We start from the raw sequence: 21275 nt of genomic DNA on the forward strand, positions 1-21275 counted from the left end.
AGATGCTATAAATCAACTTACACTGACACAACATGGAAGCAGCAGGACTAAATCTCAACTGAAACCATTCTTATCAAGAGTATTTAGGTAACAGGAGAAAAAACAGCCAATAAACTGGCTTCAAACTGACCTATGAACAGAAAACCACCTTAAGAGTATCATTGGAGAGTAAAACTGTTTTTATTCAGGTTTATCCACCAGTTTTAGGCACACTGATTAACAGGCCAGGCAAACATGATGTCAGCTCAATGGTCCAGTGATCCAACCCCACCCCACCCCACCCCCTCCTCCTCTGTGTCCTCTCACACTCCCTTTCTTTACCCCTGCAGTTCGCCGTGTGCCTCCCCGTTTCTCAATCCCCCCCACCAATCATGAGGTGATGCCCGGTGGCAGCGTTAACCTAACCTGCGTTGCGGTTGGTGCCCCGATGCCTTATGTCAAGTGGATGAGCCACGATGTGGAGCTGGCCCGGGAGGAGGAGATGCCCATTGGCCGCAATGTCCTGGAGCTCACCAACATCCGGCAGTCTGACAACTACACCTGTGTGGCCATCTCCTCCCTGGGCATGATTGAGACCACAGCCCAGATCACTGTCAAAGGTCAGAATCACTCTGCATCTGTGAGGGAAGCTGTGTCTGGGTAGAATGGGATCTCACATAGAGTAGGGGATAAAGTGGAAGAATCAAATCAAACTGAATAAATGAAGTTAAATGAAGTTAAAGATGAAACATGCTTTTCAACATTTGAAGCGGGATTACTGTATTATTTTTGTTTTGTACAATTGCAATCGCGATGAGTGGTGACAAGTCATGTCATGCCGTTTTTCGAGGGGAAAAGTTGAAGGATTGCTCGCGATCTCATGCGGAGCTGTGAGTGGAGACTTAGATCTTTTATAAAAGGTATGGCTGAGATATACCACCTAGAAAGTGGGATCACAACTTTCATGTTTCATATGGCTTTATTTGGTGATATTTTATGGTGTTTCTGTGTCATAAACAACATTAGCTATCATAATCACACCAGATTTCAAGATTCAAGATTCAAGACAACTTTATTAATCCCCTAAAGGGCAATTTCATTTGACAGCTCGCACAACAACACACACACACAACACATAGACATCAATAAGGTACAATGTCTGAAGCTGGCTGAGTGTTGTTTGATCACTGATAGTACTGTTTTGAAGCGGAGTGAGCGCTCTCGTCATTTGGAGCTCCGCCTGGATCTTTCCATGGAAAAAACCCTGTAGAATGGTCATACTTTGAGCAATTTTCTTCAAATTTGAAACAAATGTTCATTGATAGTGTGCCTACAGCCCCACAGTGTCATTTACCTGCTCAGATGAAGCCACGAACAGTTATTAATCCTGAAAATCTTTTTTTTTTTATTTTAGGCAAAATCTTCAACTTTTTACTGACTTCAGAGGCCCATTACTCTGTCTCTGTATCACCTAGAGTGTTTCTGACACTTTCACAAGAAACTTAAGGGAGTTTTCTTTCTGGCAAGACCTGATGCATGCATGTAGTCAGAGCGGTTCAGAGGCTACAGTAATTTTAATTTGCATATGTCATTTTAGGCATTTTCACTACAAATAATAGAGACAATTTCAAACACAAGTACGCAAACTGGCTTCACTATAAATCGCAGAACTGACAGACAAACACTTGTCTTTATCTGGACACATTTCCACCACAAATACAACATGCTAACGTTATTAGCACAAGTCTATGGCGTTTTACATTGTATAAATTAGCCTAGCGTCTAGCGATCTTTCCCTCTTCTCATATAAAACCAGGGACAACAGCAGCATCTAACAAAGGTAACAGCACATAATTTGGCTCCATTACAGCTCACAAGGTTCACCGACAAAACAACTGTCTTATACTAAACACGTTTTCCAAGCAAATACAACATGCTAACGTTATTAGCTGCAGCCTATGGCATATTACATTGTATACATTAGCCTAGCGACGTGCGGAGATTTCCTCTGTTCATAAGAAGCCAGGATAAATCCTGAAGTATAAATCCCTTAAGGGTAAATCACACACAAGACTTAAAATGCTATTTTAGTGGAGGCTTTACTGTCTTCACAATTTATTGTTTCTTATCTATGAAATAGACTAGTCGACCAGGAGACTACAGCCCTACAAAAGAGCAGCGCATGCGAGATAACCAAAGAATCTTACAGAGCTAGAAGCCTTTGCAAGGAGGAATGGGCCAAAATCCCCCAAACAAGAATTGAAAGACTATTTGCTGGTTACAAAAAATGTTAAGAAGCTGTGATACTTGTCAAATGTAGCACTACTAAGTACATACCATGCAGGGTGCCCAAACATTTGCTTCAGGTTCTTTTCCCTGGTTCTAAATACACTTTCGGTGCAGCTTAGACACATCATCAATGTTGTATCCTGGTTTCACTGGGTGTTTCGGGTCTCACAACAGACACCCTCGCCCAGGCGACCCAGCCGGGGTGATCAGTCCCGGCTTGTGTCTAAGTAGCTTTGGTTGTCCACGGATCTCCCCGCTTGATCCACAGCCATCTGGATGCCTTTTCTGCCACGTCAGTGATGGTTTTGATGGCTCTTCTGTTGTGCTGTCCCTTCACTCCCAAAATCCTGAGTGCTCTGATGAGAGACTGGCCTACGAATCCTCTGCACCTGACCTCGATGGGGTTGCATCGGGTCCTCCATCCTCTGCTTCGGCATTCGCCTGCCAGCTCCTCATACTTGGCCCTCTTCCTCTCAAAGGCCTCCTCCATCCGGTCTTCCCAGGGAACAGTCAACTCCAGCAGGACCACTTGCCTAGTTGTTTCTGACACCAGGACCATGTCTGGCCTGAGTGTGGTCACTGTGATGTTCTCCGGGAATTTGAGCTGTCTCCCTAGGTCGACTTTCAGCTGCCAGTCTCGAGCTGTTGCCAACAGCCCCCCTGCTTGACTCCGGCACTGCTGTGGCTTCTCCCCAGCCCTAACAAAGGCGATGGACCGCCTTGTTGGTTGTTGGTGTTTACTGGTGGAGATGCCTGCGCTGATGACCTCTGCGATGACCCGCAACACTTGGTCATGGCGCCAGCGGTAGCGCCCGTCCCCCAGCACCCTTGGGCAACAGCTCAGGATGTGCTCCAGCGATCCAGCACTCTGGCAGAGAGAGCACAGTGGATTCTCAGCCAGGCCCCAGCGGAAGAGGTTGGACGGGCTTGGGAGGACATCGTACACCGACTGGATGAGGAACTTGATCCGGTGTGGCTCAGATCGCCATAGCTCTGTCCACGATATCTTCCGGTCAGCTGCCTCCTCCCATCGGGTCCAAGCCACCTGCTGCCGCATCCCTACTGTCCTAGTGCAGCGGGCTTCCTCCACCCCTGCTCGGACCTCCTCCTGGATCAGCTGACGCCTTTCCTTTCCCTGGACCTTGTTGAAGTGAGGTCTTGGGTTGCTCCTGAGACCTGACCGTCCGGACGCCACTGTTCCCACCAGCTCACTGTGTTGCAAGCGGGACTCAGCCTGGTTGACTGCCTCGTGAGCCTTCCACTTCCTGCCGGTTCTTACTTCTATGCCAGCCGAGGCGACTTTGACGTCACTGGAGTCCCTATACAGCAGCACCTCTCTTGCTCGGGTGACCATAAACTCCTCTGTCAGACTACTGAAGGGCAGTTTCAGCTTGTTGTTCCTCCCGTACAAGGCGATGCTGCTGAGGCTTCGTGGTAACACAACCACTTCCGCAGGAAACAGCTGACCTTCCTCTCGAAGCACTCCACGGTGGTCAGTGGCACATCATAGACCAGCAGTGGCCAGAGAAGTCGTGGCAGGATGCCATGTTGGTAGATCCAGGCTTTAAACTTGCCTGGTAATCCTGACTTATCCACTGCTGTCAGCCAGGTTCCCAACTCCTCTGATGTTGCTTGGAGTGCTGCAGTGTCCTTCACGGTGCAGTCATAGATCTTGCCCAGGCTCTTAACTGGCTTCTCTCCCACAGATGGAATCTGGGTGCCTCCTAGTGAGAAGCGGAACTGGTCTGTGACCTTCCCCTTCTTCACCACCAGGGACCTGGACTTGGCTGGCTTGAAGTTCATCCGGGCCCAGCTAATGAGACGCTCAGGGCCTTGAAGGATCCATCTTCTGCCTGGGACTGATGTTGTAGTCACTGTCAGATCATCCATAAATGCTCTGATGGGGGGCTGCCGCATACCTGAGTTGGTGAGTGGGCCTCTGCACTCCACCTCTGCTGACTTCACCAGCATATTCATGGCCAAGGCAAACAATATCACTGAAATGGTGCATCCAGTGATAATACCCTTCCCAAGCCGATGAAATGTGGATGTTTCTGTTCCGGAAGTGACTCTCAAACTGAAGCAGCTGTAATAGTCCAGTGTGAGGTCCTTGATCTTGCCTGGAACGTGGTGTCGGTCAAGCGAGGTTTCCACCAGCTTGTGTGGGATCGACCCGTAGGCATTGGCAATGTCGAGCCAAAGGACTGCCAGGTCTCCTTTGCCTTCCCGTGCCTCCCGGATCAGCTGGGTGACGACTCCTGTATGCTCGATGCAACCTGGAACCTTTGGGACTCCCCCCTTCTGCACAGAGGTATCGATATAACTGTTCCTCAGGATGAACTCCGTCATGCGCCGGGCAACGATACTAAAGAATATCTTGCCCTCAACACTGAGGAGTGAGATGATCCTGGACTGCTCGATGGTACTTGAGCTCTCCTTCTTTGGAATCCAGACACCCTCTGTGTGTCTCCACTGCTGTGCCACCTTCCCCCTTCTCCAGATGACTTTGAAGATCGTCCATAGTCACTTCAAAAGTCTGGGGCATCTCTTGTAGACAACATATGGCACTCTGCTGGGGCCTGGTACTGAGCTGGATCTAGCTGCTTTGACAACCTCCTCAACTTCTTTCAAAGTTGGCTCCTTGGTGTTAAATGCCCCTAGGCCTCTGGTTGGCTGATGTTCCTTTATGCCAAACCTTTCAGCACCAATGCTGATGATCATTGCAGACATCGTCCGCAATTTCTGGTCTGCATCTCCCCTGGCAGTAGCTTTAAGGACTTGGTCCAGATCTTTGTCAAACTGGAGCCATACTTTTTCCTTGTTGGCGGCAGGCCACATGACCCGGTGATGTTCGGAATGCCTGACACAGGGCGGGGCTTGTGGAGTGTGGAGGGTCTGGGCACTGTGGGTTGACTCCCGGCCGGGCTCCTCCTGCGTCTCACCAGGTACTGGACCTGTGCAGTGCACCACCTGCTTCCCCGTCAAACATTTCAGTTTGGTCTGGTGGATCTTCAGACCACGCTGGTTCTTCCAGACTTTGCCACATGGACAGACTGCACTCATTGTCGTTTTTCCGTTAGCAGGGGTCATTGCCTGTTTGTCCGTCCTGTTGGGGTGCTCATCCTCCCCCCCTCTCGGGCACCCCTGGGGGTATGATTCAGTAGGGTTCTCCGTAGCTTGCTTGTGGGTGCACCCTCACGGGAGCTGCAGCTTGGGTTGCTGGCCCTCACTGCCCCGGTTACTGTCTTTCCAGTTGTCGGCTGTCTCTCCAGCAGTCGCCATACTTTCATGGTCATCATCCGGCCTATTCCCGGACGTCACTGGCTTGGCCAGATCAACTAGTTCTAAATACACTTTCGGTGCAGCTTAGACACATCATCAGTGTTGTATCCTGGGTTCACTGGGTGTTTCGGGTCTCACAACAGACACCCTCGCCCAGGCGACCCAGCCGGGGTGATCAGTGATCCTTTTTGTTATTTTGAAACTGTAAAAGATTGAAATTAAAAAACAACAACAAAAAGTTATCTTGCTTAAAATTTTGAAGAAATGTGTCATCTTTAACTTCATGCCTTTTTGAAGATCAGGTCATCTTTTTCTTACTTATCTACTCACAGTAAATGAAATCTTGACCAGGGGTGCCCAAACCTTTGCAAGCTATTGTATATATACTGAATGAAATTATTTTCAAATCCCTTTTGACCTATATCCAATTAAATACAGTACAAAGACAGGATATTTAATATTCAAACTGAAAAACTTTGTTTTTTGTAAATATACACTTATTATGAATTGATGCCTGCAACACATTCCAAAAATGTCGGGACAGGAGCATGTTTACCACTGTGTGACATCACTTTTTCTTTTAACAACAGTCAGTAAGTGGCTGGGAACTGAGGATACTAACTGTTGAAGTTTTGGAAGTGAAATTCTTTTCCAGTCTTGCCTGATATACAACTTCAGTTGCTCAACAACTCAGGGTCTCTGTTGTCGAACTTTGTGTTTCATCATACGCCACACATTTTTAATAGGAGTCAGATGTCTCACCACCCTTGAAAAAGCACTTCTTTTTCAGAGAAAAGCCTATTTTGTACTTCCCAGCTCCCGTAGTAAAACATAATCTCAATGTTCAGATAATTAATTTAGTGTTTCAATTATTAATTATTTAATTATTAGTCATTAATAACATATAGACAACTATAATAAGCAACTTGCATTGGTACTGTCATTGTCTGGTTGTCGTGGTCATCCTGCGTTGTGTGTTTTCTTTCTCTTCCTGCGTATTCCTCTTTTGTTCTAATTGGCGGTTGGCAACCAGCTAGTCACATTGCTGCCACCTAGCGGAGTGGAGTGTGCAATAGAATTCCGGTTGACATTCCAGTTGACGCCCCGCAGCGTGACGCTCTCTGTGTGTGTTGAGGGCGGCACTTGACTCGCGTCAATGAAGCCGCCATCATGTGATGCTGCCGGTGTGTTTTGGGCTTTAGTGTCTTAGTGGAATAAACATGGACATCCCTGAAAAAGACATTGTCTGCTATGGCAGCATATGTTGCTCCAAAACCTGTATGTGCCTTTCACCATTCATGGTGCCTTCACAGATATACAAGTTACCCATGATGCCATGGGCACTAACACACCTCCATACCATCACAGATGCTGGCTTTGAACTTTTAGCTGGTAACAATCTTTCCTCTTTAGGCTGAAGGACACAACGTTAATGATGGACTCGCCAGACCACAGCACACTTTTCCGCTTTGTTTCAGTCCATCTCAGATGAGCTCAGGTACAGAGAAGTCAGCAATGTTTCTGGATGTTGTTGATATATGGCTTTCACTTTGCATGGTAGAGTCTTAACTTGCACTTGTAGGTGCAGAGATGAACTGTGTTTACTGACAGTGGTTTTCCAAAGTGTTCCTGAGCCCATGTAGTAATATCCTTTATACAGTCGTGTTGGTTTTCAATGCAGTGCAGCCTGAGGGGTCAAAGGTCACATACATGCAATGTTGGTTTTCAACCTTGTCCCTTACATGCAGAGACTTCTCCACACTCTTTTGATGATATTATGGGTTATAGACAGTGAAATCCTAAATTCTTTGCAATTGTGCTTTGAGAAACATTTTTCTTAAACTGTTGGACTATTTACCAACAGTTTTTTTTTTTTTTTACAAAGTGACCATCCCTGCTTGTGAACAGCTGAGCCTTTCAAGGATGTCCCTTTCATACCCAATCATGATTCTATCAACTTTTACCAATGAACCTGTGAAATGTTCCTAACAGGTGTCTTTAAAATATTTCACAACTTTTCAAGCCTTTTGTTGCTCCTGTCCCAACTTTTTTGTAATTTGTTGCAGGCTTTAAATTCAGAATGAGTGTATATTTACAAAAAACAATAAAGTTGGAGCTGAAGGCAAAACAACAGGTGGAGCGTTCCAACAATCAGAATCAGCCATGAAATTGTCAGCCCATTCTACCTCTCCCTACTTCTCATCAGGCAAATCCTGTTCCTGACAGCGCAAACTGAAACTTGAAACCTCTGGAGAGTTTTGCATCAGATCATCTTGGTGCTCAGAAAGAGAAACAGAAGTCACCTCAAGATTAAAAGTGGAGTCTGTGATTCTAATCCAATACACTTTTTTATCAATTTAGTAAATATGCAGTGCTTGACTGTCATGACATGTCAGCTTCATTAAAAGCATAGCTGCAAATTAAAAGCAACAATAGATGTACAAACACACAGAGACAATACATCTGTGATCAGTTCCCTAATTTAATTTTGGCAATTTTTTCAGTCTTCTCCTCTTTTCCAATTTCTCTTTTTATTTTATGGAAGTGATCAATCTAAGTGCACTTGTCCTTTAAACTCAATGAAAAATAAAAGCTAACAAAATAAAAGATGCCAGGTACATTCGTTACAGGCGTAGAACAAGTTTGTAACAGTTTTGAACAGTTAGAACAAGAGGCTGCACTGCAACGTGCAAATCACTCCTTCTAGTGGCTGCATGTGCTTTCCCTGTCCTTGCGGCTGCAGCTTGCACTCTCTTCATCTACCTCATCGCCACTGCTGTACACAATTTAAAAACTACAACACCCATAATTCCTGTAGGAACTGCTGCAGCGAATGTGCAGCTGGTGGGAGCTGCAGGACAACTCAACTGCCATGATCAGTTTTTAATGTTTTATCAGGCAATAACTTCTCCAGACTCTGCTCTAGTGTCATTTCGGGACAATTAGGCCAAGATTTGGGATTCGGGACAACTGCTTGGGTTTCGGGACTGTCCCAAATTTTTCGGGATGTCTGGTCACCCTAGGTGCTAGACAGATGGGTAACACTAGTTTTGCTGTTTCACAGAACTATTACCTGTAGGTCAGCTGTGAGTATTACTGTCTGGAGCTGATGTGCTGGCTCTGGGAAACCTGGGATCTTTTCCTTTCTGCATGAAAGCGTTGCAGCAGCAACTGTAGCAACAGAACAAATGCTAACGCTAACCCACAGCCTAATAAAAATGAGTTACATCACTTGCTGTGTCATTGTTTGCTCTATATGGCGTACAATATTTTCAAAGGAATTTATAGCCACAAAGAGCTAAGAACACAAGTTTGTTATTTGGATTGATGCAGGTAACTTTACCTTTCTTGTTAGCTGAGCTACAAACAGACATCTCTGTTTTATCTCACCTTTGCCTCTCCCTCTTCATCTGCCAGCCAGTGGCGCCCTATAGAGGGGAAAAGTTAGGACAATTCCAAGGCCCCCTGACTGACAGGGGCCCCAAAAATAGGTAAAAATTAATATATAATTAATAAACCATCATCATTAAGAATATTTTTTTTCAAATATAGTAATAACATTAATGATCTCTTTGTTTTTACTTGTTTTTGGCAGTAAAAGTTAAATATCCCCGTTGACCAAAAAGTAAACATCCATATTGACTGACTACCCCCCTGTATCTGCATGAAATGGTTGGGTCCTGCCTTAGCGCATTGACGGTGACGGTGCCTAGTAGCAGTCAGCAGTTGCGCTAGAATGCTACAGTCATCATCATGCTACCTAGTACTAAAAGAAAATCCAGTTTTCACAAAAGGAAAGAGAGAAAGGAGAGAGAGGAGAGGCAAAAGAAAGGGTGTTAATATGTGACCCAGATTTTCTCCAAGAAAGGTGAGTAGCCTATAGTCTGTGAGTGGTAGAAATGAACCTGTTAGCTTAATGTCCACAGTGAAATAAGCTAGCTACAGACTAGTGTTAGCCTACATTTCACTTTTTAACCTACATTTAATCAGTGCAGATAAATATTTAGCAAGACATTCATATTAAATCAGTTGTCCCTGCCCCTTTTACCAGACTCAACAACAGATGAGTCAGAAGCAGCAGCCCTGTTTCCCCATAACTTTACCCCTGCCCGTCCCAGTGAAGAAGGTGAGCAACATTGTGTTGAATGACATGCCAGTTAGCATCATTGCAGGGAGTCTGAGGGAATTTATCTCTCTCTCTTGCTCTTTTTTACCATTACAAAAAAGAAAACAAAGTATTTTTTAATGACAGAAATTCAAACAAAGTATTTTTCCCCATAATGATTATTATGGAACAAAAACAGCCTACAACTGTCTGTACTGGATGCTGGACAGTTGGAAACGTTATGTAGTCTAACTCAGCCTATATTAAAGTTACAGGCAATATTAAAATAATTGTTGCAGCGATCTGCCTGGAGGTGTGACGGTGGCCGCGCTGCTCCGTGTACGTAACGGCGGGCACACGTGCTGCTTCGTGCGTGTGGCGGCGGGGGCGCATGCTGCGCCACGGTGCGCTTCAACAGGTGAGAGTAATCAGACTAATTAGCAGCACATGCCACAAACTCAGGACAATAAGCGACGCATTCGGCTGTGTGCAACTGAGCTGAGGACAGCAGAAACGTTCACCAAAGAAGCACAAATCAAACGCATGGGAAAAGGACTCAAACCAAAAGGGCTACCGGTAAGCTCACGTTGACTGGACTCTGTTGAAATGTGATCTCTGGCTGCGTTGTAGTATTTCTATTTGGGCAAATGAATTGTACTGTCTGTTATTGCTTGAGTTTAACATTGTTTATATGGGTAGAGTTTAAAGTTAGCAGTTGTCGTTGTAATTGGCTAAAATATTAATTAGATATTTAATTTGTGTTTATTTCAGCTCTTTGGGTTACCTACCTTATTTATCATAACATTTGTTTAATTTGTAAAGCAAATAGTAGCCCAATTAGTTTGCTTAAAACCTTGTTTACAAATAGATAAACTGAAGTGTACAAATAGGCTAGTATTATTTAAAATATAGCGAATTTTGCTTTATTAAGATTCAAAGTAAAAATATTTAATTTATATGTAAAAGTAAGAGTATTTCTTTTCAAAAATGGTTATGTTAAAATCTAAAGTAAAATCAGTTTAAAATACTTGATTTCATTTAAGTTAAAAAATGAGTGTTTAGTTTAAAATTGTGATAGAAATACATGTCATATCTAAAGTCTGTATGAAATATAAATCTGTATAAAATTTAGGTTAAAACATAAGGTAAAATGGGTTAATTTAAAAGTAAATAGTTCTAAAAGTTGAACTAGGTTTCTGTTTATTCAAGGCCTAATTTTACACATTACTTACCTGGGTTGAGTGAAACAATAGTTAATGTATGTTTAAAATATACTTACCTTTACCTAATTAAATGCACTTACCTGAAAATGTGTTTACCTTAGCATTACATTAGCATACAACATTTTACAGTCTGTAGACATACATTACTTTTGAACGTGTATCACTTGGTATTTCATGTCACAGTCACACCTTATAACATACTTACCTTCCAAAACAGTCCATAAACATCGGGAAACGTAGCGTGTCCTCACTGCAGTAAACAAGATGGCGACTTCCGTTTTCCGGACCGCTCTCTAAAACAATTCCCCCACATTGTAGTGGTTGCTGGTCTAATACCGGGGTGCCAGTCAGAGGGTCATTCTGACAAAAAACATAGGATCTCTAATTGAACACCAGCAACCCTACAAAGGAGTTGGCAGAGCCTCCAACTCCCTCATCAAACAATTGTACACCAGAAAAATGAGCAGCAAGCCACAAAACACACAACACCATTCAGCTTCCCCGCAGTGTATTATACAAAAGCCCAAGTGCAAACAACAACCAACAACAATGCAAACAATAATATCAACCCGCACAGTTCAAACCCCAGAGTCACTCTCTCAGTCTTCTTACCCCTTCCCCAGTCAGTCAATGTTTATTCAAAACGAGTCTCTCCAAAAGTGTCACGAGTGAGACCTCCTACTTGTCAGGGCATCTTTGCGCATGAAAGCCAAACCAGCGTTACCTCCCCTTCAAACAGTGCTCCGATGCAGAGAAGACGGCAGCAGGCTCCTGGGAATTGTCGTCCAGGGCATTGAAACGGCAGTTTATGGGTGGAACGGCGGGATGAAAGGGTGAATCCGGATGGTGTAAGCAGGCAGACTAAAGAAATGGCGGACTTTACACGCAGGAGAGGTGTGTCCTTAAAGGTGCCGGTCGCCACAACATGAGACAGTGCCCTCTGGTGGCGTTAGTAACCAGCTACTTTTTCCCACCCGGCTACATACACTTGACAATAATCCAGTTACATGCTTTCATTTAGATTGAATTATGGCCGTTAAATGCCATCTATAGATACAGACTTATCAAAAATATGCTGTTTTCATTATTTTGGGATGATGATCTAATTTATCTTTATTGAAAAGTTAGTGTATATTTAAGTTTTTTTTTTTAAGTTTTTCATTAATGTTAAGAGAATTTTCCATTTTGGGATTTTACAATAAAAATTACATTTAGACTATAAAAGATGGCCTGTAGCACATTTTTTATAGCGGCTTTTAATCTTGCATCAAATAGTGAATTGCATACTGTATGCAGACTGTTGTATGTACAACTCACTAGCAGTAAATATTGTACTGTTAGTATTGAACTACAAGAAGCAGGACAGTTGCAAGCCTTCAAAGTTAGAGTTATGTAAAGCTTTTAATGGGTCAGTAAGATTCTAGAGATGTGGTGACAACAGCTGCGCAGGGGGGGCCCAATGTGATTTTTTTTTTTCATGGGGCCCAAAATCCCTGACAGTGCCCCTGCTGCCAGCTACTCTACTGTTCATGAGAAATGGAGCTACACCATTAGTAATGACATCTAAATACAGTCTTACGCATACATTTATTTATTTGTGACTTCCCTGAAAGGACAGTGGATGGCATCTCCAGAGACCTTTTGCTAGCATTGTAACCCCACCATAATTGTTTCCTAAAATGAAAGACACACCTTCCAGTGGAAACTGTGGGCTAACTCCTACTACTAAATGTCCCCTGACTAAATCTGAGTCAAGGTAACTAACATCCCAAGGTAGTCCCACAAACTGTATACCAAACCCTTTGACCAAAACATCAGAATTGACAAAGTAATTTTCTGACGAAGGCAACATTCCTTCCAGGAACTTTGGAGTCTACATCTGTCAGAGAACCACAACCTTTAATAATAAAAGGGGAGCACACATCAAAATCAGACTTGACTGAAATGTCCTGACTGGGCAAAGTGTCTGTTTTCAACAGACCTCTTCCTTTTAACTTCACCGCTCAACCAACCTTACAGTGTGACCATTCCTTTTTCAGTAAAACACTGGCTTCTCCTTAGCCCCTACAGCTTCCTTACCACTCAGCTACACCTCAACATCAGTGCTTGACTACACCGGTAAAACAAAGGATTTGGCTACAGAAACTCTGTGGTCTGAGGATGAATGACATTTTTCAAATGTATCCCTGTGTGTGAGGACATACCCATCTGCAAGAACAGCTGCACCATACACTTTGGATACTGTCTACTCATTGACATAAATAACCCATTTATGAGTCTTATTTTGATTATGATCCTATTCAGGATGTGGTGTTTACATGCACATGCAATTATGCATCCTGCAGAACCATGACCATCTGGGTGAAATACCAAGATTTTAGGGAGTCCCTGCAACAGACTAGGTAAAGCTTGTGTTATAGCCTGGCCACTTTCCAGGAAACTTGTGCCCCTTTTCGGCCAGGTAAAAGAAATGAGAAGTTAGCAGTTAATGACAGTGTAAAACAGTCAACAAAATCATTGCAACCATGAAGGGTTTTTGAGCATACAGTCATAAATGTTACACAAAATATCAGGATAATTAGTCCAGTAGTATACATACACACACACACACACACACACACAAAACCAAATGCATGATCTCCTTCAGGCTTTATGCTTGGCAGCGAAAAAAGCAGATGTCAAGACTGGAGCAGCAGAAGGTGGGAGCAAAAGCCTTGGGGTTCAGCTGGTAATCCTAAATGGCAGGCTGTAAAGATTTGTATACATCCCACTGAACTCTAGCAGCACAAAGTCCAGAACACTGATATTTCTGTATAACCAGAGGTATGACTGTCTGTAGTTTAACATGTAGAGCGAAAAAAACAAACAAACAAACAAACAAAAAAAGTCAATTCAGGATGAATGAATTGTAATTTAGTGAATTTGATGAATCATAATAACTGTCTGAAATCGGTCTCAACTTTGGAAAGCATTTATATTTTTTATCATCTTTTGTTATACAATTAAATTGACACTTCACAATTAAATTATGGGTAATTGTAGATATGGATGGATGGATGGATGGATGGATAGCTAGATAGCTAGATAGATAGATAGATAGACATCACAGTTCTGCTCCTCTGCTCACCTCGTGCAGTACTTTTCCATTTACCCCACCTCTGCTCCACCCTGACTCACACCCATCTCATTAAGGCAACTCTGCTCACCTGCTCACTCAGCCTGCCACCTAATCAGCCCAGCTCCACTCACTTGCTTTCAATCACTAACTGGCTCAGTACAAAGACTCCTGCTCTCCATACACTCACTGCCAGATTGTTCTTCTCTTCTCTGCTTGCAAGACTCTCCAGCACTACTTCCCAGACTGATTTCCTGTTGCCAACCTTGCCTGCCTTTGACCAGCCAACCTTGCCTGAATCCCGGTAATTGTGTCAGTCTTCTGTCCCCGACCACGAGTTCTGCTTTTGCCCTCCTGGTTTCTGTCTGCCTGTTCCTGTGGCTGCTTGGAGATTTCCTGCCTTGTCGCAACAGTGTGAGTTTCTCCCGTACAACCTGTGACTCCCTGTTAAACAGAGACTTTTGCTGTGTTGCCACACTGGTCTCAGTGTGTGTGCTGTGTGGACTTTTACCTGCTGGATTATTCCTCTGCATTTCCCTGTGTCTGCTGCAAGCTTCACTAAAGTTATTACAAACTATACATATGTGTTTGCTGTGCTGCAATTGGGTCTTAAACACACCCGTTACAGTACAATCTGGCCACAACATGGACCCAGCAAACACAGCGTCACCATAGGCATGCCTGGAGAAGGTGGAGATTGTTCTTCAGCAGCACAAGGCTCTGCTTGCGTCCACCGCTGCAGAGGTACATCAGGCTGCCTGATCCTGAGAACTGTAATCCTTTCCTCACAAACTGTTCAATCCTGTTTTCCCTGCGGCCGCATACCTTCCCTTCAGAGGAGGCCCAGGTGCCTTTTACCATTAACCACCTCACCGGAAGAGCCTGTGGGGAACCTCTGAATGGGAGCGTCAGACTCCAGCCTGCGCCTCCTTCCATGCCTTTGCCACTGAGCTTCACAAGGTATTTGGGGCTGCCTCATCGAGCTGATAACACAGGTGGATCGACGTGTCCAGGCCAGACGGGAGGAGAGGCAGCGAGAATGGGTCGACCGGCGTTTTCGGAACCAGCCTTGTTCTTCAGAGGCCACAGCTTCCATGGCCGCACCTCAGGCAGGGGAGCCTGAGTCCATGCAGGTCGGCAGAACCAGTCTCACGCTGGAGGAACTCTACATCGACAGGGTTCCTTTGCCCTGGCCGGTCCCCACCAGGGCCCTGGACGGTCATCTTCTGGGGATCGTCACCCATCAGACGAGACCTGTACAGATGCTCCCCTCCGGAACCATCACGAGACCATCAGTTTTCACATCCTGAGGTCACCCCACATTCCTCTCATTCTGGGGTACCCCTGGCTCCGTTGTCATAACCCCCACATCGACTGGGCAACGGGGTCCATCCTGGGGTGGAGCTCTGCGTGTCATCCAGTCTGCCTGAAGCAAGCCTCAGCTCCTCAGTCTGTGACCAGTACCATCCCATCTCCTGACCTCTCCGGGGTTCCCGCCAGAGTACCATGACTTCTGAGAGGTCTTCAGCAAGGCCAAGACCACCTCCCTTCCTCCTCACCATCCCTTCGACTGCGCCATCAACCTACAACCTGGCACCAGTCCACCTCGAGCTCGTCTGTACTCCCTGTCTGCACCTGAAAGCGAGGCCATGGAGTCATACATTAATGACTCCCTGGCATCATCCTCCCGTCCTCATTCTCTGCTGGTGCTGGATTTTTCTTTGTGGAGAAGAAGGACAAGACCTTGCAAGACCTTGCCCTGCATTGACTATCGGGGCCTAAATGACATCACAGTGAAGAACCGGTACCCCCTCCCTCTCATCTCGTCAGCCTTTGAGCTCCTGGAAGGGGCCACTATCTTCAGCAAGATAGACCTACCACCTGGTCCGCAGCCGTGAGGGGGACAAGTGGAAGACAGCCTTCAACACGCCCACCAGGCACTATGAATACCTTGTCATGCCCTTTGGCCTCACTAACGCCTCTGCTGTCTTCCAAGCCCTTGTCAATGACATGCTCCGTGACACGCTCAACAAAAATGTCTTCATCTACCTGAATGATATCCTCATCTACTCCAGAACCAAGGAGGACCATGTCCACCACGTCCAGGCGGTTCTCCAACGGCTTCTGGAAAACTCCCTCTTGGTGAAGGCCAAGAAGTGCGAGTTCCATGCCTCTTCGGTCGCCTTCCTGGGGAATGTGGTTGGTCAGGGGAGCATCCAGATGGACCCAGCCAAGATCTCCGCTGTCACTGCCTGGCCCATCCCTGAGTCCTGGAAGCAGCTACAGAGGTTCCTTGGCTTCACCAATTTCTACCGCCGCTTCATCCGAGGTTACAGCATGGTAGCAGCCCCTCTCACCACCCTCACCTCCTCCAAGATGCCCTTCTGCTGGTCCTCCGCCCCTGCCGCTGCCTTCCAAGCCCTCAAAGCCCGCTTCACCTCTGCCCCCATCCTTCGCATGCTGGACCCTGAAAGACAGTATATAGTGGAGGTGGACGCCTCGGATGTTGGGGTGGGGGCGGTCCTCTCCCAGCGTGTAGCCGATGACCAGAAGCTCCATCCCTGCACCTTCCTCTCTCGGTGACTCTCCCACGCTGAGATGAACTATGACATTAGGAATCGCGAGCTACTAGCAGTCAAGCTGGCACTGGAGGAGTAGCGCCACTGGTTGAGGGTACCGCACAGCCGTTCCTGGTCTGGACTGACCACAAGAACCTGGAGTACATTCGGTCGGCCAGAAGACTGAACTCCAGGCAGGCTTGGTGGTCCTTATTCCTCACACAGTTCAACTTTACTCTCTCCTATTGCCTGTGGACCTGCAACGTGAAGCCCGACGCCCTGTCTCGCCAGTTCCTGAAGGGGAAGGAGGAGTCAGCTGCAGGTTCAGATACCATCCTTCCTTCCACACGCCTGGTCGCTGCCCTCACCTGGGAAGTAGAGGAGAGAGTTAAGGCGGCCTTGGAGAACCAACCTGGGCCCAGCACCCGCCCTCCCGACTGGCTCTTCGTCCAAGCTTCTCTGCGCTCTGAGGTTCTTCAGTGAGCCCACAGCACACACCTACACACCTGCCACCCGGGGGTCCAGCAGACCAAGGAGGTTCTACAACGGAGGTTCTGGTGGGCCTCTCTGGACCAGGACACCCGGGAGTTTGTCAATGCTTGCCCGGTCTGCAACCAGCACAAACCCTCCCACCAGGCTCCTGCCAGACTCCTGCAACCTCTCCCGGTGCCCCATCATCCTTGGTCCCACATCTCTTTGGACTTTGTCACAGGCCTGCCACCATCTCAGGGCTATACCGCCATCCTGACTGTTGTGGATCGGTTCAGCAAGATGGCTCACTTTATTCCCCTGCCTAAGCTCCCCTCGGCAACAGAGACGGCTGAACTGGTCCTCCAACACATCTTTTGCCTCCATGGCCTTCCTGTTCTCGTCGGTGTTTTGGAGGGAATTCTGCCCTCCTGGTTTCTGTCTGCCTGTTCCTGTGGCTGCTTGGAGATTTCCTGCCTTGTCGCAACAGTGTGAGTTTCTCCCGTACAACCTGTGACTCCCTGATAAGCAGAGACTTTTGCTGTGTTGCCACACTGGTCTCGGTGTGTGTGCTGTGTGGACTTTTACCTGCTGGATTATTCCTCTGCATTTCCCTGTGTCTGCTGCAAGCTTCATTAAAGTCATTACAAACTATATCTGTGTGTCTGCTGTGCTGCAATTGGGTCTTAAAAACACCAGTTATGAGAGATAGATAGATAGATAGATTATTGATGGACTTCTAATGTACATTTAATTAAAAGTCATTAAAATGATTAGGGTACTTTATTTTAGGAATTTTCAATGCCAATGGATGAGGAATCGTAAAACAGTAATCAGCTTCTAGTAAAAATGACAATAAATGGTCTTAACAGACCTTTTTTCATCCAAAAAAACAACAGATTTTTCATTTTTCAAAATGGTTAACTCGTATTAATGAAAAAGTGATGCTTTAAATCCCATTGGGGAAGCGCTTTATTTTAAGGTCCTTGTAATAAGCCTTAGTTAATATGTAATAAGGCGCTTATAAAGTATATATTAATATCTGGCAGTATACATGTGTGACAATGAGTGCGTTTACATGCACACTGATAAACCGATCATTATCTGATTTCTGGAGTTACCTGATTATTCAAGTGGTCATGTAAACAGCATAATCCGATAGGCTTTATCAGATAAAAGCCATTATGTGATTAAGAGAAATCAGATAAACACATCTAGCTTTTTCTCCAATAGTCAGATTATTCGGTGCATGTATACCCTTTAATCTGGTTTCTTTCGGGTTTTGCTATTTTATACTCCCACTCCATACATTTTAGAGGGAAATATTGTACTTTCTACTCCACTACGTTAATCTGACATCTTTTGTTTCCTTTCAGATTACGATTTTACATAAAATAATATATTTTTATATTCTCAGTGTTTAAATTGTCACTTTTATTTTATCTTACTTATATGTTATGCACTTTGTGTGACAAGTTTATATACAATACACTTGTATATTGCACTTTGCAGTACTACGAATACTACGAATCTACCCAAAGTACGTAAAATTGGCTCCACATTGATAAACTACACATTAGAATGCTCTCACATGTATTTGTTAATGATACAAACAAACAGTACTGTAAGAATAAAAGCTGTCAGCATGATGAGTGCTTTATTTTGCAAATATATGACTTGCGTACTTTTCGAGGTTTTTCAAGGATATGAGTACCTACTGTAACAGGAAGTTTGAGTTTTATGTCACGTATTTGGGGAGAAATCCAACTGAAGGCCTGAATCATGTAAACCAGGTTTTTCTGATTGTCAGATTATTGAAGTGCATGTAAACGCGTCAGATCGGATTATTACCATTACCTGATTATTACCAGTTATCTGATTATTGTGCGCATGTAAACGTGCTCAGTAATCATATGTGTATAATAACAGTAGAAGTATGACTAATGATGGCAGCAGCAGCAGGAGGCATCTGGCAGGACCACGGCAGCAGCACAACCACACACGTCACGCTGTCCAGGCACCGCTGTGATATGAGTTAATCTGAGAGACAGTGGAGCACAAAGGCTCCGGAGAAGAAGCCGAGTTAGTGACATCCAGAATGGCCGAGTTAGCAAGATGCAGTAATAGAATACGAGAGAGAGAGAGAGAGAGAGAGAGAGAGAGAAGGAGAGAAGGTGCCCGGTGTATTATAGGGGGTCCTCCGGCAGACTAGCCCTAAGTCGGCCTAACTAGGGGCTGGTACAGGGCAAGCCTGAGCCAGCCCTAAAAGATGCTTATTAACATTAACATAAGAAACTTAACAGTTTATAGACTGCTTAAGAATGTTAATAAAAGCCTTATGAGTTTCTTACAATTGTTTATAATAGCATTACAAACACATTTATTGAGTTTAACTACCTTACATATTATGTCATTATTAAACCTTTACTAAGATTTTTTTGTTGCTTTATTAAGATTAAAACATACTTTATTATGTATTTATTAACAGTTAACTATGCTTTTTTTTGCAGCTACCGGATCTAAAGCAAGAACAGTGCCTTATTAAGCTTAATAAATCCTTTATTATGCATTTATTAACAGTTAACTATGCTTTTTGCAGCTACCGGATCTAAAGCAAGAACAGTGCTTTATTAAGCTTAATAAATCCTTTATTATGCACTTATTAACAGTTAACTATGCTTTTTGCAGCTCCCCATTCTGGAATGAGCACTACATGTGGTCAAGGTTGATAAAATGTGAAAAAAACAATAATAAAAGAAAAAAAAAGGACTATTTTGGACTCACTGCCAGTCTGTAGGTATTTGCCAGGCTACTTAACCTATATAGCATGCTGCCCCACATTGATTCCCATTTTCAGAATGTGTTTTACAATATATAATGTATCTCATTATATTGTTATGCAATTGTTTCTTCACATTTTATCAACCTTGACCACATGTAGTGCTCATTCCAGAATGGGGAGTTGCAAAAAGCATAGTTAACTGTTAATAATTGCATAATAAAAGATTTATTAAGCTTAATAAGGCACTGTTCTCACTTTAGATCCGGTAGCTGCAAAAAAAAAAAAAAAAAAATCATAGTTAACTGTTAATAAGTGCATAGTTGACTATTATTAAATGCATAATAAAGTATGTTTTAATCTTAATAAAGCAACAAAAAAGTAAAGGTTTAACAATAACATAATATGTAAGCTAGTTAAACTCAATAAATGTGTTTGTAATGCTATTATAAACAATTGTAAGAAACTCATAAGGCTTTAATTAATTAACATTGTTAAGCAGTCTATAAACTGTTAACAAGTTTCTTATAAGTGCTTATAAATGTCTTATAATCTAACAATTAACATGTTTATAATGCTATTATTAACACTTATATAGTCTTATGAGAAGTTAAAAGGACCTTATTACATATTAACTAACGCTTATTACAAGGACCTTGGCATATATATCTTGTTAGGGTCCAAGCGACGACTGCAAGTCATCCGTAGGACCCTATTGAAATCGCGCTGTTTATTATTATTTATTTATTATTACTATTAGGGCCCGAGCAATGACTAGTTGTCCGCGTAGGACCCTATTGAAATCGCGTTGTTTATTATTATTAGGGCCCGAGCGATGACTGCAAGTCGTCCGTAGGACCCTATTGAAATCGCACTGTTTATTATTATTTATTTATTATTAGGGCCCGAGCGACGACGAAGTTGTCTGTGAGGACCCTATTGTAATTGCACTGGTCTGTCCCACCCCAAGACCTTAAAGATGAAAAGTTATCAAAAGCTTAAGTTTTCCTCAATGCGTGTGACCTTGGAATGGCGTCAAAGTTAGGGGTCTCGCCACTGAACAGGAAGTAGTTTATAACTCCAGCATACATGGTCCCATTTTGGCCAAACTTCACAGGATTGATGACAGTCCCGCCCTGAACACATCTACATGTCAATAATTAGAGATAAACATAGCGCCCCCTACTGGCAACAGGAAATGTCATGTTTTAGACTTTAATGTACATCTCCTACAGAATTGACCAGATCCATCTCAAACTCAGTCAAAAAAAGTCATAAGACGTTGATGACGGTTTATTGTAGAAACTGTGACTTTTCGTCGAAGGGAATGGCCATGGCCTGGCGGCGAACTTTGATGTTTCGCCGTGATGATAAACGTTGCTGTAACTTGACTCCACGTGGGAATATCTTGCCAAAACTTCACACATATGATGACAATCCAGCCCTGAACACATCTACAGAGGAATTTTGAATCACC

At 44.2% G+C, this 21275-nt stretch overlaps 1 protein-coding gene across 16 annotated transcripts in view; it reads left to right on the top strand.

Annotated features, from left to right (window-relative positions):
* Nucleotides 1-21275, top strand: part of ptprfa (protein tyrosine phosphatase receptor type Fa) — an 888655-nt gene that overhangs the window by 316449 nt on the left and 550931 nt on the right. For all 16 annotated transcript variants that reach the window (XR_013491747.1, XM_078169090.1, XM_078169094.1 and 13 more), the window contains one exon: nt 330-599. Coding sequence is in view for 15 of the 16 variants with exons in the window: in XM_078169090.1 (XP_078025216.1) it covers nt 330-599 (270 nt within the window). In the remaining variant the exon portion in view is untranslated. The remainder of the gene's footprint in view (nt 1-329; nt 600-21275) is intronic.

The sequence above is a fragment of the Epinephelus lanceolatus genome, chromosome 6, assembly GCF_041903045.1.
Source record: "Epinephelus lanceolatus isolate andai-2023 chromosome 6, ASM4190304v1, whole genome shotgun sequence".
NCBI lineage: Eukaryota > Metazoa > Chordata > Actinopteri > Perciformes > Serranidae > Epinephelus > Epinephelus lanceolatus.